Source organism: Abrus precatorius, unplaced genomic scaffold (genome assembly GCF_003935025.1).
Source record: "Abrus precatorius isolate BTA unplaced genomic scaffold, Abrus_2018 Scaffold2, whole genome shotgun sequence".
NCBI lineage: Eukaryota > Viridiplantae > Streptophyta > Magnoliopsida > Fabales > Fabaceae > Abrus > Abrus precatorius.
Window position 1 is genome coordinate 140736 of NW_020874362.1, and position 19950 is coordinate 160685.

A 19950-nucleotide genomic window follows, 5' to 3' on the forward strand; every position below is an offset into this window, starting at 1 on the left:
CAAAAGTCAGTCATAATTGATAAGTAACTCGTGAATCCTTTATCCAATCTAATTAGGATGTAACCAAACAGTCAGCATTTTCTAATAGAACGAAAATAACCCAAATTATTATTAATTGAGATAATATAATAACCCGTCGTTAGCTTCGATAATGGTTGACTTAGTTAAATATGAAACCCGATTGGAATTGGAATAAAATATAAAGAAGCGTTTATTGTGATACAATGGGCTTAAGCTCTGGTATTATCTATCGTGTCAGCGATGTATTCACTGCAAAAAAGTATAAATATGTCATTTTGGGCGGCTTTCGAGAATGTTGATGATGAACATACTTATGTGAGTTGTTTCCTTGACTGCAAACACCAGTGAATGTCATTACCGTTTACAAATTATCAGAGTCCAATACCGGTTTGTTTTTTAAGAAAATTAATTTTAGTGTTAAGCATTATTCATATATGCACTATAATTAATTTTAAATATATTTAGTGAAATATATCTTTTTTATTAACAAGTACAATAATAATTTTTAACTATAAATCAATCACTTTATTAATATATATTATGTACAATAATCAAATCTCATATTACTTACGGTTAGTATCCGATTAAGTCACATTATTTGTTCTTAGGTGACTTCTTACCTAATATTATTATGTAAATAATAGCTTGTAATATTTTTATATGTATCTTAAAAGATACTTTCTTAATGTAGTTTTTGATGTAAGTATATATAATGTGTATCAAACTATATTAAATTTTTGTGTCATTTTTTTTCTATTTCTCTCTTTCTTTTATTTTTTTTCTCAACAATTGATATCAATAACTTATTTTAGGGTGCTATGTGGATGTAATTTTACCTAACCTTCTATGTTAGAAAATATTTAATTTTTCACGATGATTTCTGTTTAGAAAAAGAAGTCAGAGCTTTATTTAGAGAAAGTAACAGGAGCAATGACGTTAAAATAAAAAAAGAAAGTAAAAATTGAAAAATTTAATGGCAAACTTCATATTCTGGAATATGCATACAAAAAATTATCTTTATAAAAGGAAGTTGTATCAACTCTTGACAAGAAAGAAACTAGATAACATAGAGTAGACAAATTAAGAGTTGGATCGATAAACTATTGGTACGGTTAGATTGATACTGATTAAGAATGTTGCATTTAACATTGTGAACAAAACTATTATAAATATAATAAAGACATTATTAAATATGTATGAGAAGTCATATGTAACCGGCATAGTATAATTTAATCTCCCTTCTATTTTTTCTTCTTATAAAAACTTCTTTTAAAATCATTTTAAAGATACATAACATAAAACTTCATATATTTGTAAAGCATTACAAAAACCATTCTTATATAACATGAATGCCTTACAATTAAACCAATGTTATAATAAAAATTTAGAGTAATAAATTATATTTATATCTACAAAGTAATTAAAATTTAAATTACTTGCAATTAAGGATGAATGTTCCTTAAAAATAATTTTATAACACCTATTAAATTATTTGACAGACCATAAATATTTTAAATATTTAATAATTCTATAATTTTTGTTATAATATGGTTTTAATTGTAAATAATAAAAATATATATTTTTTAAAAAGTGTAAAATAGAAGAAAAGTTAGAGTAATTTATTCTAAAAATAAAGAGAGCTTTACGTGGATTTTAAAAATAATGAGGGTACAAAAACTGTATAATAGAAGAAAGGTTAGAGTACTTTACTTTTAAAATATCGGAATTTTTTTTTATAGATTTTAAAAATAGTTTTCATTTTTGGTAGAAAAAAACACAAACAGAACAGAAGGGAGTTTTTTTTTTTTGGGTGTTATAGAAGGAAGGTTGAAATAACTTGCTGAGCAAGAACAAATTATTGTCTTAAAAAACCCTTTTTGCTATGAAAAAAGAGGCCCACTTTACTTATTGGTCCCCAAATGTGGGCTAATCTTTCAGGCCTATGTAAAAGCAAAATTGTAAAAGGGGGAATATTTTGTAGCTGGGCGACATGATAGAACCTGATGTTCTGACTCACATCACAACTTCGTCGTCGTCGTCCTCGTACTTCCACGCTCTAAAACCTTAAACTAAGGTAACCACTTTTTTTTGTTGCCTTCTTGCTCTGTGCATGCATATATTGATTATACTTTTTCGTTTCTATGGTTAACATGCTGATTCAAATCATACCGGTTTTGATTATTGTAATTAATAAAATAGTATGCTCATCCTACTAATTATGTCATTATGATTTCTGAATTTGTTATTACCTCATGCCGAAGTGTTGAATGATTCTATTTATTTTATTTTGTCTATTTAAAAGTTATTAATCCATTAATTTCATCCGAGGTCGCTTAAATTTGTTGAGGCACTGAATGAGTGTGAACAAGGTTAAAACTGTTTTTGTTTGTTCTAAATTTTAAAATTTTAGCTTTATAAGTGGGAACACATTGAGTAAAATTGATTTTGAACAGTTGAATGTAATTGGAATACATGTATAAATTAATAACCATATGTTTTTATTGGAATGTGTTTTGCGTTAAAAAGTGCAAAAATTGATTTCTAACTGGGAAACAAACAAGCCTATATTGTATCATTGTGTGTTGAAGATGATCTCAATATGCGGTGATAAAAATGTAAAGTAACATTCTGCAATGAATAATGATCTTTTGCTGCAGTGCACTGTCAGGCTAGTTCCTTGAGCACACACGGGAATGGCTGCCACATCCGGGATGTCTGATCAGGAAACACTAGTGTTTTCCAGAGAAAGTGTTCATCCCAGGTTGGATGTCTATGTGTGGGACATGGATGAGACCCTTATACTTCTAAATTCCTTGCTGAAATCATCGTATGCTGAGGCTTTCAATGGTCAGAAGGATGTGCAGAAGGGTGTAGAAATTGGGAGGATGTGGGAAAATCTCATTCTACAAATATGTGATGATTATTTCTTCTATGAACAAGTAAAATTTGGCACACAACTTCCATGGCTTGTTTTGCTGCTGGAATGCTAATAATTTAATGTGGGGCTTCTGTGGTGCAGATTGAAAATTACAATAAGCCATTTCTTAATGCAGTAGCCCAATATGATGATGGGAGGGACCTATCTGATTATGACTTCAAACAAGATGAATTAGGTCCGCCACATGATGATGCCAACAGAAGAAAACTTTCATATAGGCATCGGGTCATTGCCCATAAGTACTTACAGGTAAAATGTCTGGAGTGGTATAGTATTTCTATATTTAAGTTTTGGAAGTCAGTACTATAGCATGGAATTTTACTTGTTATTACATTATTGCATATTGATTGATGCTTCTTGAAGTTGATGTATGTTATGTGATGTATGTATCTATTACAGTACTTTGTTTTGTGTTTTATCATAAGATGGAAGGGTTTGGTAATGAAGCCATAGCATTGTTTTGTTTTATGGACCTCGTCTAAATATAATAATGATAGTTTGTACAGTTCGATCTCAATCTCTTTCTAAGGTAAAATATTTTTTTATTGTGTTTTTATACCTGTATGTTATAGTTTCCTGTCGTCTATACATGCAAAATTGTAATATATATGGCTAATGTGTACTGCCTTTTTGGAATCAAGTTTTTTGAATGTGTGCAGGTTAAAATAAAGTTATAAAATAATTTCTGGAGCATTATTGATAGTTTTACATTTAACATAGAAGTTTTAAGTTAGATATAATTTGGTTTTTGTGATGAATATTCTGAAAGTCAGTTGTAAAACTTGCATCTGACTTGTTTTTTAACCACTACTAATTTATTGAAGGACTTTGGATTATATGTGATATTATGTGATGCATTATATACCTGTGACTTTCCAAATATTTCTTTTAGTTTGTGTTTTAGATAATGAATAGTTTGGCAGTGATTAATCATCCCTGTTGCTCATGGCTACTGCAACTTTTTTGCAAATAAATATTTAAATTCCTTTGTTAACAGATCAAGAGTTGTCAAAAGTGACAGAAACAAGCTTTCCAGTTTCACAGAAGTCAGTGCTTATAATACACAATTAAATTACTGTTTCGAAACAACCTCATGAGCTTTAGTTTATTAGTGGGAGAAGATACTTTATTTTATAATGACTGAAACTTGATAGATATCATGAAGTGAGAATCAGAGTTAGATATTGGGGGTGTAACCAAAGAAGTTGTAGTTTACTTTATTTGCTAGCTTTTTCATCAATAGCTTGAACTAGGGATAAACTTAACCCTCTTGTTTGGTTTCAGGGTTTACGGAACATTTTAAATCATGATACAATAAAACTCTGGGATGAATTGTATGATAAAACTGACGAATACACTGACAGATGGCTTTCATCAGGTATTTAATAGTTCATTGGTATTATTATTTTTTGTTGCTTGACCTGTATTATTTACATTTTTCATGTTTAATATATTGTAGCACGGACCTTTTTGAAGGAGTGCTCAGGTGAAGATAAAGATGCAGTTTCTTCTATTGCTTTTGATAACACAAGCACTAACTCAACTAATGCAAACTATCAGCACGTAAATGTATTGGTGACATCAGGATCGTTAATTCCCTCTCTTGTGAAGTGCATGCTCTTTCATCTGGACAGCTTAATACCGCATGGAAATGGTGAGTAATTTTATGTCTTCTGGGTATGATGTCACATGATTTTATTTTTCCTTTAGAAAGCTCAAAGCAAATAGTCATTGTAGTAATAATGAACCATTTTGAAGCTCAAAACTAATAACCATTTTAGTGGAACAAGAGTTAGATCCTGATCAAACTCAATGTAACTTGTCATTGGTAAATTATATATTGTCACATTTCAGTTTATAGCTCATGGGAAGTGGGGAAAATTCAATGTTTCCGATGGATCAAAGAGCGTTTCAACCATCCCAATGTTCGTTTTTGTGTAATTGGAGATGGATGGGAAGAGTGTGAAGCTGCGGAAATCATGAAATGGCCGTTTATTAAGATTGATCCACGGCCAGGCAAACCTCACAGGTTCCCTGGTCTCACTTTGACAACAGTTAGCCACTATTTTTCTGTGGTGTATGGAAGGCCCAACAATGAGAATGATGAAGAGTGATATAAGATCTTGTCATCTACCCGTTTCTGTGATTCCTGTCTGTAACAAAAGTAATAAACTTTGGTAGCATAACCAAAGTTGTATTGCCAAGTGTATGAATTGCTGCCTTGAGATGGCTGCCACTCTTAGGTGTTAATTGCTTTTGAAGAGATTAGATGGAGCTATTTTCCTATAACATGCGTGATCATAACTTCAAGATGTAGATCATTCCTACTTGTATGTATATAGCATGTTTCACATTTATCTCTACACAAATTCTCCGTAGGTCCTTAAGTTTACTGGATTTTGGGCTCATCTGAATTTTGTACTTTTTGCAAAACAATATACATCCGTGGCTAAATAACCACATATAAATCTTACAACATAGAAGTTAGAGCTTCATCATGTTAATGTTTCCGGGAGTTCATTCCAGTTCTAAGTTTTGGTACGAGATGCTTTACTGATGATATTAATATCTATATGCTATGGCTGGAGTTCCAGAGAGGGGCTTCATTTTCAAGGTGAAAGTCTAAAAACTTTGACATCACATTCACAGAGCTGTATCTGACGTGGCATGGCTGTCATCTAATACAACAGGATAAAATATCCTGTTGTGATTTTACGAGGATTGACCAAATATTGGTAAAGATTTTTTGAGGTCCTTTTCAATTTTTAAATTACTGGACCTAAAAATCATCCCAAAAGGTAGGTCATGATTTGAATTAAGTTTTCCAATTAAATTGAAGTGCATGGCTGGTGTCAAGACTAATTTTTCCACAGCACGCCTAGCTGCATAACATCAACTAATTAGTTTGTCTTTTTGCCAAAAGATAAACTCTAATATGTTATTGGCATGGTATTCCTTCAGCATTGGCATGCACTATATGCGGTTCTGACATTTGAGATATGCTATAGATCTATCCTTTATTGTCCCTTACTTGTTTAAGGTACACAATGCACTGATTTGAATTAAGGATAAGATAATTCGATAATCGATATATAGATTAAGTAGAGGCTAAACGTCCAAATAAACACTTTGTCCATTAATCATTTACTAACGAAGGACAAACCATAACGGCCTTTATTTTGCGCTTTACAATTGGATGGCAGATGCAATTTCATTATCAACTTTGGCTTGGCACGGTGACATGGACCCATTTCTTTCAAAACTTCTTATAATACATATTTCTTCATGATTAATGAGTGGTTACATAATAAATGCGAAGAAAGTCTTCTAGGCGAGGATATTGTTCTTTAAGTTCTTACCATTATTTTTGCTGAGAAGTTTTTAAGTTTGCCAATTTTCTTTCAAGGCAAATTAATTCGTGGTCTCAAATACAATGTAGGATTTGTATTTTATTTTTTTTTCTATTTTCTCCATTTGGTCATATATAGTCACCGATTTAGCATATGCAATAAGGGAGTCAAAGTGTTCTAAATGGACCTCAATATTATCTATAAAACTGCGAGAGTGTATTTGCAAGACAAATAAAGATTTCAGATTTATCATTAGTATAAGGTAGATGATAAACCCACATGCTATATTATCCATGATGATTGGTTTTGTTTGGAAGCAAAGTAGAATATATGACAGGGTTCTTATGGAGAGGTCCCATTGCTACATTACTCTCAATGCAAGGCATGACGCATGAGGTTGTCATCGCTAAATGGTTATCTGATGAGGTACAAATAGGATACTAAATTACCTATTCCTATTTTTGGCTATAATAAATTTTACGCTTGTAACGTACTCGTTTGAATAGGGGTCACCCTCAGCTACATAGCCCACTATGTGTAGCCGGTCCTCGTTGGTGCCACCTATTTTTAGTAAGCTCGTTCGCACCCGACTAGTCTATTCTCATTTCATTGTATTGGCAAAGTATCCTCGGTTTCTTATCTATTTACTTGTTGATAAATTTTAAAAAATTTAAATTAGTATATTAGTCTCTTTAATTTTTAATTTTATTTTTGGCTTAATTTTTTAGTTTTTTATTTTAATTTATTAAAAAATAATAAAATAATTATATATCATAAATTTATATTATATTTTAAAATATTTATAATAACAAATGATTAAATTGGTAATTTATATATTAAATAAATAAATTTATTTATATGGGTAATAACTGTCTTGCTAAATCAATTTTACTATAAATAAGAATATACAAATAATTTAACAATTAATATATATAATAATTTTTGTTTTTTATTTTAAACGATAAAATAGTAACAATTATTTATTATAAATAAGACCGAAGAAAATAATTTGTATTAAGATAAAATTTAAATCAATTTCCTTATTTTTGTTATGAACTTTTCTTGTTAAATAATAACATTAAGATTTTTTAAAAATTTTTGGAACATGTATTTGATGGGGTTTTCTAGAAAAATAAAATAATAATCGCAATGCTATACTTGTTCTAGCGTTCTGTTCCTCTCTTACCGATTTTGAATACCAGTTGAGCTGCTGTGATTAATTATTAATTTATGGCAAAGGAAACTGAAGGACACCCAACGTGAAAGCAATCAGGCCATAAAGAACTTGATGACAAATAACTTAATTTAAATTTTGTCTTTTGTATTATCATCCTTTTCCACTTCACACACACACACCCCGGCTAAAGATGAAAATGAGCAGTGAAACATCAAAAGGTTTAAAATGGTTGGTATAAAATATATGATAGATCTTTATTTAAGTAGATTTTACATCGTAGATATATTACGAGAAAGATATCACCATAAAATGAATCTAGAAAGCATTAACGAGAAATTAAAATAAAACACTTTGACATATATAAATACATTAATAAATATAAGATTATATAGACCTTTTCTATGAAAAAAAATTAGTTTTTATGCATTTTGTTTTTTTGAAAAATCAAAGAAGGAAGAACCTGGACCTTTCCTTGCCTCTAAATCAGTCCCTAAGTCAAATTTGTGACGAAAACGGGAGAAAAATACATATTAAATTATAGTTTATTTATTATCACCTTAATTTGTTAATCATCCAATATCAAGTGTTTCCATATTATCAGAAGTTCTTCATTTATTAAGTAGCAATTATTATAGTGAAACTGTTTTAATGATATTTTGATATGATTAGACGACCAAGAATAATACCTAATTGTGGCACCATGAAATGATGTTCAATAATTTGAACTTTGAACTTCTAATCACGCATGCATTAAATTGAATCGGCCTCATCCATTTTCATCTTGATCTTCTTTAAGTGCATTTTCTGTTAAGGATATTTTAATACTAGTAATACAGTCGTTTCAAAAAAATATAAAATTAATGTAAACTTATAATAGAAAAAAAGAAAGAATAAAATTAATTTTTTTTTAATTTTACATATTTATAGTATAAATGAAATCTCTTATTTATAAATCTAAATTTACAATTTAAGACTTTTATCTCTTTAAATGTGAATTACACAAAATGTTACATTCACTTAAGTTTTAAGAAATATGAAAAAAATAGAAAGATACATGTTGACTCATAATAATTACTTCTCTTTAAATATTGATTATGTGAGAACTTGTTTCATAAATTTTACCAGAAAAAATTTAATGTGATAAAGATTTAGTAAAAGTAAAAAGTATATTATCCTTTAATACGTTATTCCATATTATTTATTAAAAAGCTTACCAAGAAAATTTATTGAAAAAAAAATATATAACATATTTAATTCTTGTTATGCAAACAATTATTTTTAAGATAAAGAAGTCTAATCTTGTGAATTAAGTGATATAAAAGTCTTACTTGACAATGACTTTTTTATAAAAATATTTATTAAATTCTTATATGAACAAATTTGTTGAATATTTATATCGTTATTCTATTGAAGATCATGAATAAAAAGAATTTTAGAGAAATATGTTTTATTTTATCGCTTTTATAGTATTATTTTTTCAAATAAGTAATATATGCAACATTATCTTTATATATATGTTCATTGCAGTAATTTTTTTATAGATAAATCACAAATATGCTCATAACATCTTCATCAAGTTAGGGTTTTCTCGGGATTCCAAGATAGTTTTCTTTCTTTTCAAGAAGAGGGGTAAAAGAGGCGCCACTAAGGTTCTCGCCCTAGCTAGTCTGCGTCCTTGTGACCTACCGAGGGATGAAGTGCAAGACAGAGGACAGTAAGCAGAAAGTTCTAAGTTCAGATCTCTGACCAAGAGGAGCGAGAAGGGATGAAATGTCATGAACCAGAAAAACGATCTAAAGAAGAGTTAGATCTGATAGATCGAAGTACGAAAAAGGCTAAGATGAGGTTTGAGGCAATCTTTGAGGAGCAAGAGGAACTCATGCAAGAAGACCTGCATTCGCCAAACCCAATTCAATCTCAGGTGTTTTCTAACCCTAATGTTTTTGTACCTTTATCATATAAAGATAAAGTTCTGGAGTCAAAAAATCTGGATTTAGTTCTAAATGATGAGGAAATCATCAAGTCAGTACTAGAAGATTTTAATATCCATTCTGAAAATGATGAATCTGATGTAATAGGAAGTGAGGACCAAAATATTTGTCCTAGTCTTAAAATTTCCCTTGAAGATTATGAGGGTTGGTGCTCTCCTTGGAAGTTCACCCTTATTGTTAAGCTTTTAGGAAAATCAGTGAGCTTTAACTATCTAAACCAGAGACTTAGTTCTATTTGGAGTAAACATGGTTCGTTAACAGTCCTTGATTTAAACAATAATTTCTTTTTGGTTAAATTTGAGAGTATGGAAGATTACAAATATGCTCTCTTTGAGGGACCTTGATTAATCTTGGACCATTATCTTCTGGTTCAGAGGTGGAGGCCTCTATTCCAGACTAAGGACTATAATATAAAGAAAATAGCTGTGTGGGTTCGTATTCCTGATTTACCTCTTGAATTGTATAATAATAAATTTCTGTAGCAAGTTGGAGCTTGTTTGGGATCAATGTTGAAAGTGGATCCCTATACATCCTTACTATCTAGGAGTAAATTTGCTAGAATTTGTATTGAAATTGACCTTAGGAAACAATTAGTCCCTGCTTTCAAAGCTTTAGGTCAAGAATTCAAAGTAGAATATGAGAGTTTACACTTAATATGTTTCAACTGTGGGAAATATGGTCATAGGCAAGAGCAGTGTGGAACCACCATTCGAGATAGTCAATCCACCATGGATCAGGAGGTTTCTCTTAATAGGAATGTCATTAATAGGATGGGAGAAGGTCTTGATGACTCTAGCATGATCAAGGATATGGTTGTAGATTCTTAGGAATCTGATGTGGGACAGACAATTGAACAATTTGGGCCTTGGATGTTAGCTAAGAAACAATTTAGGGAAAAAAATAACCATCTTCCAACTTTTGGTAACTCCCTTAAAAATGGGAAATTTAGGGATCTAACTGTTGGATCTAGATTTGACATTCTTGGGGATACCATTCAGGAGGAAACCGAAGAATTAAAAACTATTGATAATAAAATTTTAGGATCTAACAAGATTAATTATGTGAAAATCAGGGATTCTATTTCTAATAAACAGGGTATTAAAAGTCCTAACCTTAAACTTGGTGAGAATTTAAAGAAAAATTTTAAGGCCAACTCTTTATCAAAACATCCTAAAGGAGGAAAATAGAAAGTTAGCCCTTTTCAAACTGAAAATCCTAATAACATCAGGACTGATCAAATTATTCCTAATTACAAATCTGATTTGGATAGTGAGGATACTCTTAGGATAATGTCCAGAGTTCATAAAAGCCTCCTAAATAACAATACAGTGGGTCATAATATCTTAGATCTTATAAGTATGAATCCTGAGACATTGGGTCATCTTTCCACTAATAAGCCACCTGATATATCCTTAGTAATGATGTCTGATAAGAATATCAGTGAAAACTAATTTATTGATGAGGATAATCATATTAGAGGTAAAACTTTGGAGTCGTCCCAGCATCTTGAGGTTACTTCTAAACTGTTATCTTAATTTTATGAATTGTTTCTTCTGGAATTGTAGGGGGGCAGGGGATAGGACTTTTTCCAAGCTCAAAAGTGACCTTGTAAAAATCTACAATCTTGATTTTATTTCCCTGTTTGAACCTGGGATAAGTGCTGACAAAGCTGATTTAGTTCTTAATAAAATTCATCTAGATGGTCATGTTAAGATGGATGCTATTGGTTTCTTTGCAAGAATCTGGTGTTGTTGGAACTCTAAGAAAGTTCAAGTGAGTATTATAAGAAAAAATAAATACCTTATTCACCTTAGAATTAGCAATGGTCAGAGAGATTAGGTGCTTTCCTTTGTATATGCTAGCCCTCAGGAAGGGCTGAGAGCTGATGTTTGGAAGTTGTTGACTGATTTTAGTTTGTCAATAAATGATCCTTGGGTGGTTGCTGGGGACTTTAACTCTGTCTTGTTTGAAAATGAGAAATCTGGAGGTAGACCTGTTAACCTAGCCCTAATGAACCAGTTTGTTGACTGCCTTAATACCTGTGGTCGTCAGGATTTAGGGTTTAAGGGTTATCCCTTCATTTGGCAAAGAGGGTAGATTAAAGAAAAAATTGATAGAATTATTGCTAATGACCAATGGAGAGCCTTTTTCTATAATAGTTCAATTATCCATATTCTTATATTAAAATCTGATCATGCTGGACTATGGTTAAAAGTTAGAGGAGAGAATATCCCTAGAACCATCTTTAAGAACTTTAAATTTCTAGCCCCTTGGCTGTGTCATGATGATTTTAGTACTCAAGTTCAGAACTCCTAGTTGGAGTCCAGCTCTTGGACTGATAATGTGACTAGATTTAAAAATAATATAACTGACTAAAATTTCAATGTTTTTGGCAATATCTTTAAACAGAAAAAGAGGCTTCTTAATAGGATTAGAGGAATATCCTGCAAGTTAGGAAAAGAAAATAATCCTTTCCTATGTAATCTCCTGAATTCTCTATGGATAGATTATTAGAAAATCTTGGATTATGAAGAAACTTTTTGGTTTCACCATTACAAATCTAGCTAGATTAAACTGGGTGACAGAAATAATAGCTTTTTCCATAAGGTTGTAATTATCCATAGGCAACAAAATAAAATTGAGGCTCTTAGAAATAAAGATAATAGTTGGGAATATGATCATCTGAAACTTCAACACTTGGCTATGAGTTACTTTAAGGATATTTATATTGACCCTAATAGTTCTCATATAATCCTGACTACTGTTTCTACATTTCCCTCGCTTAGGGATTCTGATAGAACCATTATTGAGGCTAAGTTAAATTTAGAAGAAGTAAAATATGCCTTGTTTAGCATAGGAGATTTGAAGTCTCCTGGTCCTGATGGTCTTCATGCTTTGTTTTATAAAAATCAATGGAATTTCTTAGCTCCTTTTATTTTCAGATTTGTTTCTGATATGTTCATAAATCCTCAAGATATTGTTGTTGTTAATGATACTGTTATTACTTTGATTCCTAAAAATAACAGCCCTGAAAGTTTGAATCATTTTAGGCCTATTGCTTTATGTAATGTCAGTTATAAAATTATAACTAAAATTTTGGTGAATAGAATCAGGGGATCTCTGCCTTTCCTTATCTCTGCTAATCAAACTAGTTTTATTTCTGGAAGGCAATTTTGACAATACCCTAATTTTGCAGAAACTTGTCCACTCTTTTGAAAAAAAGAAAAATAGGAATGGGTTCATGATTATTAAGATTGACCTTGAAAAGACCTATGATAAAATCAAATGGAGTTTCATTGCTGATATTCTTCAAGAAATTGGTTTTAATAATAAGACTTCAAATCTTTTTAACAAGTGTATTTTCACTTCTTCCATGTCTATTAATTGAAATAATGGCAGAACTTCTAGTTTTAAGCCTAGTAGGGAAATTAGGCAGGGTGATCCTATTTCTCCTTATATCTTTGTGATGTGTATTGAGAAACTTGCTCATTTAATTCAGGATAGGGTGAATGATTGTGTCTGGACCCCTTTTTCTTTCAGTTCTGCTTGCCCTAAAATATCTCATCTTTTTTTTTACTGATGATATTATTTTAGTTGCTAAAGTTGATAATCATCATGCTGAGATTATTAATTTTGTGTTAAATTTATTTTGTGAAGCCTCTGGTTTGTCTATTAATAAAGATAAGTCTTCTATATATTTTAAAAAAATTGTCCTTCTCCTTTAATTCAGGATATTAGTCTTACTTTAGGTTTCACAAAGTCCATTCATTTTGGTAAATATCTAGGTATTCCCATTAGTCATCTTAACCCCTCTAGACACGAGTTTGCTTTTCTTATTGACAAAATCAGGAAGAAACTCTCAAGTTGGAAAATGAAGTATCTCTCCTTTGCTGGTAGAGTGACATTGGCTCAGTCTTGCATAATGAACATCCCTAATTACTTCATGCAATCCATGATTATTCCAAAAGTTATTTGTAAAGAAATTAATACTATCTGTAAAAAGTTTATTTGGGGGTCTCTTAATGGTAAAAAATGTCATTTGATTAGTTGGGAGACTATTTGTAAGCCCAAAAATGAAAAAGGCTTAGGTTTTAGAAATATTAACCTTGTGAATCAGGTCTCTATTATGAAACTTTGTTGGAGGTTTATTAATACTCCTGGTGAGTTGTGGGCTAGAGTCCTTACTAGTAAGTATAAATTCTCCCTTGGAAAATATCCTTCCTTATGTATTAACCAAAAATCCTCCCCTCTGTGGAAGAGCATGGTATTGGTCTGGGATTATTTTTATAATGGGATAGATTGGATTTTAGGTGATGGTTTGTCTATCAAGTTTTGGAAGGATAATTGGATTCTGCCTAATCAGAATCTATTAAGTTCTGCTATTAAATACATTCCTGATAATGAATTAAATGATCCAGTTGCCCTTTTTGCTGTTCAGGGAGAATGGGATTGGTAAAAAATTAGGAATTTCCTCCCTGCTCAGTTTTGTGAGTTGATAGCTAAGATCAATCCACCTGTTATTTCTAGTGGTCAGGACAAGATGTTTTGGAAGCTTTCTAATGATGGACACTTTTCTATAAAATCTGCTTACAATTTAATCTCCAATGTTAAGTCTGCCTGTTTTAGAAATTCTAATTTATTTCAACTGGTTTGGAATTGAGAGCTAGGATTTCCACTATTTTATGAAAAATTGCTCATGGCAGGCTGTTAACTAATGTTGAAAGAGCTAATCGTAATATGACTGATTCCTCTATTTGTTTCAGATGTCAGGCAGCTTCTGAATTTGTTATTCATGTTTTCCGAGATTGCTGGACAGCGACAGCTATTTGGAAGCAAATCCTTCCCCCTGATAATTGGTCCTTTTTTTTTTTAGTCTTGACCTTTCTAGTTGGCTGACTTATAATTTGTCTAAATTGAACTTTACTTTGTACACTGTTTGGAATAAACTTTTTGGTATTGTTGTTTGGAACTTGTGGAAGAATAGAAATTGTGTTCTTTTTCAAAACAACCCTATGTCTGATGCAGCTCTTCTCCATAAAATTCTGCTTGATTTTGATTATTTCCTTTCCTGTGACAGGGATAATTAGAGAAAAATTCTAGCATTTGGAGTAGATATAGTCTTGTTAAGTGGCAGCCTCCTCCTGATGAGCTGCTCAAGCTTAATGTAGATGGTGCTACTTCTCAATCTATGGGGTTAGCTAGCTGTGGTGGTCTAATTCGTGATGACAAAGGCAGATTTATAACCAATTTTTACAAGTCTTTGGATTCTTGTACTCCTATTTTGGCTGAGCTTTAGGGTATTTTTCCAACTTGTGATATCCAAAAATATCCATCTTATGTGGATTGAATGTGACTCCAAAGAAGTCATCTCTCTAATTTTAAATATTCAAGACTGTAGACATCCTTATTTCTCTATTCTTAGTAAAATAAGGAATTTGATTAGTAGGATTAAGTTTGTTAGAGTCCAGCATGTCTTGAGAGAAGTAAACCAATGTGCTGATTGGCTTGCTAAGAGTGGTTCTATTTTTTATGAGGCTCCTGAGCATATAGAGCTTTTTTTACATCTTGACTCTCTTAGAGTGTTGCAGCCAAGGCTGCTCTCCTAAGTTATTGTTTGTTTTGGGTTTTTAAACCCCGTTTAATAGCAAAAAAAAAAAAAAAGAAGATAAATCACAAATTTTTTGCACATTTTGAATTATAAATCTTAACTAGATACATTCTCAACTTATCTCTTTTAATGTTAAAATTTTTACATGATTAAGGGATGTAGTCATTATAATTTGTTTCATAAATCACTATAAAATGGTCGTACTACCACATATAAAGAAATTATTTGTTTCACTTAAGACTAAGTTTCTTACTACATATGCTTGACAAGGATTGATTTACATGAATAATAGATTTATTAGGGATTGACAAAATTATATATGTTTGGTAGTGAAAAACTAATTTGCATGATTTTTAATATTTTGAGAACTAAAATACATTTTAAATTTTATTGCATGGTTTTATACAAACCTTACAAAAAGTCATACTAGATGCACACCATAGGTTTTGTGTGTGACATCTTTAGCAAAATATCTATAAATAATGGAATGATAAAGCATTGAAACACCTTGTATGAGATGAGAGTGTGCAAGATCAACTATAATATTACAATTTAATGCAAATATTCACACAATAAGACAATGAATGAAAAGGTATAGGAGACCATGTAGCAAAAGGATGGATGGACTAAGACACACTTTAGTGAATGACTAAAGGTTAATAACATATGTAACAACAAATGTGAGGTCTTCAATTCAAAAATTATAAATGAAAAGTCTAAGCCAATATTAAACATGCTGGAAAGGGTTAAGTGCTATATTATGACAACAATTAGTATAAATAAGTTGAATTTGGTTGTCTATGTTAGTCAGTTGTCTCTTATATAGTAAAGCATGCTAGAGAAACTGAAATGACAAAGCATTAAGTGGACACTATGTAGATTTTGACAAGTATACTAAGCTTTTGTTTTAGTAAAGGAGTGAGGTTATCGTAATCATAAGGATTGGTAGATATATTTATAATTTCTATTATCCTAATTAAAACTTTTAATAAAAATATTAATATTGCACAAATTGTTCATGAGTTAAGAAATTCAGAAATTCAAGGATTAAAATTGACCAAGATATGTAAATATGAGAGTTTAGGCTGAGAATGTATTTCATCACATTTTGATGAATAAGTATTTAGAAATCATTTTATAGACGCAGATGACTCTCTTAATGTTTCTTTATATGGATTTCTCAAATACGAGGTTCCTATGTGTATTCAATGGTCATGGAATATTAATATTCTTTTCTCTCAACTAACATCCACAATGGTCATGCAAGATATTAATTCAAGAAAGCATAAAAACACATATGGACTTGTTAATTTAATAACGATAGAAAGAAAAATATTAGTTTGGTCTACCTAATCCTTTGTTTCGTTTTATTCTATAGATCCATTAACTAATCAAGGTATGATCATCTGATGATATAATTAATTAGAGTTTTACAATTATGGCAATAGGATAAACATTAATCATAAATGAAAATCAAACATAAATTCAAATTTCAAAATTTCATAAATTTATGAAAAAGTATTCTCATAGCCTTAGTTATGAATTTAGTTACTCATGCCAAAGGAAAGAACTAAAATAATCATAAATAAAGTTATAGAGAAAAATAAACTAAAATGAGATGAGTTTTCAATCTTCAAGTACAGTCGCTCAAAGCTCCAAGTCCCTCTAAAAGTATGGCAAAGATTCTGTGCAAGAAAAAGGAGATAGAGAAGCGTATCACAAATCAAGGATAATGTTAGAAAACCAGAGTGTAAAATTGGGTGCCTGAGGTCTCTCTTTAAAAGGATTTAAAAACTCTAAAGACTCTTCATAATTGGACTTTTCGCAGATGAGCACAGTCGTGCAAGGTCATAAGCACAGCCATGCATGTGCTTGAAGCACTCTCATGCTTGTTGAAATGGTCTGAGCATGTTAACTGCTCAAAGCTCTAATTTTTCATCAATTTAGGCCTAAAATGCACCTAAGATCCATTTGTGGCCTTTATACTAATATGCATAATTAACATATAAATGAATGTAAAATTTAAATAAAATAAAGGTCAAACATAAATATATGAGTTATAAAAGAAGGTTTAAATATAAACTTGTCATATGTCGATATTAATATTTAAAAATAAAAAAGCTTCAGTATCGATAGTTAAACAGTCGATTCTTATAATTAAAAATAAAATAAGTGTCAGCTTATTTTTAAACAACACTTGTGTTACATGTATTATTTCGCTCAAGATAGGGAATATATTTTATAAAAGCCTCATTTTGGTAAAATGTTTTTAATTTTACCCTAATTAAACAAAAAAAAAAACCCCTCCGATTAGTAGGAAGGCTGCAAGCAAGCCTAAGAAGCAAAGGAAAAATGATGAACAAGGAAAAGTAACAATTGAGCATCTAACACAATATAAACTAAAAAAAGAAAAATTGTCATAATTTAAGTGTTCAAGTTGTTGAGCCCTAAACTACAACAAACAAATTTGCCCTATATTGAAATAGTAAAGAATAAAAGACTTTCAAGCCTAACACAACAACCCTCCAAATGTAGAAAGTGACTCATCCATTGTTCAGAAAAAGGCTCAACATATGTTCCAACAAAAAAAATCAACAAGGCAGCATTAGACATAAACTAACCATTAGGCAAAGGTCATCTTTTACAAATGTTCCTACATCACCCCAATAAAGTTCACTACCATGTTCACCTAATGAATAAGAAGATGATTCTTTAAATACGACAATTCATGCTAACACTTAGACTGAGAACTTAACAATGATTTGTAGTGAAAATATTACTTGTTTTTATTATTTTGGATAATAATTTTGTGTATTTTGAATGGACCAATGATTTGTTATGTATCAATTGTCTTATTTGGACAAGTTATTATGATTTGAGTTATACCCAATTAATGCAATGAATGACATTATGATTATCAATTTGGTTTATTTTCTATTATGTTTTTATGTTTTTTTTTAAGTTTTTACATCACAAAAAATAAAATAAAAATATAAACTAAATAAGATCATAAAAAATAACTAAAGTACTTTTCATTAATTAAAGTAAAATATATTATTCTCTTACAATAAATAACTTACTAATCTAAATTTTTATAAAATCATGAAGATAATTATCATACAAATACACATCAGAATATATAGTAATTGTACGTAAAATTTTAATTTTTTAATTTTAGCTTCTAAATATGTTATATTGGTAGTGAATTCTCCTTCCATTCTTTATCCACAACTACTGCATATATAAGGAAAAAATTTACTTAAGAAGTTGTTTGATTAGCATTAAGACTATCCTCCATGCTAGTGTCATTATCAACTCATATAAAATAATTGCAATGTTCACCAATCTACACCATGTGTAGGAAGTTTATAAATTTCTCAAATAAAAAAATTTAACATAACACTAAATCAACTTTGTTCAAACAAATAACCATAATATTTACTATATATTTAGGATATTCAAATAACAATATTTCATAATTACTTTTTGTTTGTGAGATTCTAACAATTGCTCTTAACTTACAATAGCAAGCCCTAACTAGCATTTTGTCCTTTATATTATAATAATGATAATCTTGGAGATGAACTCATAAAAAGACTTCTATTACTATTAATAGTCATTCAAAATGTATCAACACAACAAATAGAAAAAACATAGACATGAAACTTCAATAGTGGAAGGAAGCTAACTAGAGGTGCAAACAAAAATAGTAATAGCAAAAAAAGTTAAACATTTACATAATTAAGACAACTTTTTCAACATGTGAAACAATTCATTTTTTTTTTGTCACACATGTCACTTCTTTATTATATTACTATTTATGGAAGTCAAAGATTAACATAATACTTTTAAAATTTTAAGAATTAAAATAATCAATTCATATCATCTCAAGAGTCAAAATCAGAGTTTAGCTTGTTTTAATATATGTGATTTATAATTTTGACAAAAATATTTTTACTTCAAAATTATTCTCATATGACTAACAATTGACATAGAATACAGGTAAATTTTGCTCATCTTCGTGACTATGTTTTGATCTATTATTGTACTCTTGAAAGAAAAAAGTTTTAATTTTATTATAAGTTAAATTTGAGAGCATTACTTTATTTTAGATAAATATAGAAAAATAATTTGTGGTGTTCTCAGTTAAAGAAACTATTTTAATACATTTCACTAGATAAAGATAAAGAAAGATTTTTGTGATGCCTTTAAAGAAGGAAATCATTGTATACTTTGTTTTTTATTAAGGTAGAGGAAAGTGAATAAAATTATAAGCAGTTATTTGGAACTAATTATAAGTCACATGTAGTAACCGAACTAAGATAAATTGACGGTGCTCAACTCATGTCTTAATTCCTATATTCTCGAACTTTATTGCGTTTATATCATCGTTATTTTAACTGTGTTAATTCTATAATTTTCTTTGAATTGAACTCAAAGAACATTGCCTCCTTCGCAGTTCTTTCAGCTTCTTTTCTTTCATCACATCCCATATTTAAACAAAATGAAATTTTGGTTCCAAAGCACCAAGTTTTCATGAAACAACTCAAAAAACATATATTAAAAATTACTTGAATGACTAAGGAAACAGATGGTTGTGCGAAGTATAGAGGTGAATGATTGACGGACACGTCTAGAACAATAATTGGAGGAATATCCAGTTGGGATCAGGGCTAGAACGCGGAGAAAATCCAACAAAACTACAGCATTTTGTGGTCCCTCTATGCTTCTTCTATGCTTATCTCTGGACCTTGTTTTTGGTTCTTTGTAATGTTGCCCAGTCCAGAAATACTACCCATTCCTCATTGGGACTTTTCTCCCTGTTCTACCCTTCTTGGTGCTTCCTAACTTTTCATTCTCTCGCT

The 19950-nt window shown here is 30.3% G+C and overlaps 1 protein-coding gene across 1 annotated transcript; it reads left to right on the forward strand.

Annotated features, from left to right (window-relative positions):
• The first annotated feature begins 1981 nt into the window (after positions 1 to 1981).
• LOC113858576 (eyes absent homolog) lies at positions 1982 to 5449 on the forward strand. Its single transcript, XM_027491271.1, has 6 exons — positions 1982 to 2095; positions 2679 to 2960; positions 3041 to 3208; positions 4244 to 4337; positions 4419 to 4613; positions 4814 to 5449. The coding sequence occupies exons 2-6, from the start codon at positions 2715 to 2717 to the stop codon at positions 5071 to 5073; spliced, it is 963 nt and encodes a 320-aa protein (XP_027347072.1). The 5' UTR covers positions 1982 to 2095; positions 2679 to 2714; the 3' UTR covers positions 5074 to 5449.
• Positions 5450 to 19950: the final 14501 nt, after the last annotated feature.

Bases quoted from the DNA above. Each gene is read 5' to 3' on its own strand.
- LOC113858576 (XM_027491271.1), top strand. From the start codon at position 2,715: ATGGCTGCCACATCCGGGATGTCTGATCAGGAAACACTAGTGTTTTCC. The intron at 3,209-4,243 runs GTAAAATGTCTG...GTTTGGTTTCAG, and splicing joins TTGCCCATAAGTACTTACAG to GGTTTACGGAACATTTTAAA. The intron at 4,338-4,418 runs GTATTTAATAGT...AATATATTGTAG, and splicing joins TGACAGATGGCTTTCATCAG to CACGGACCTTTTTGAAGGAG.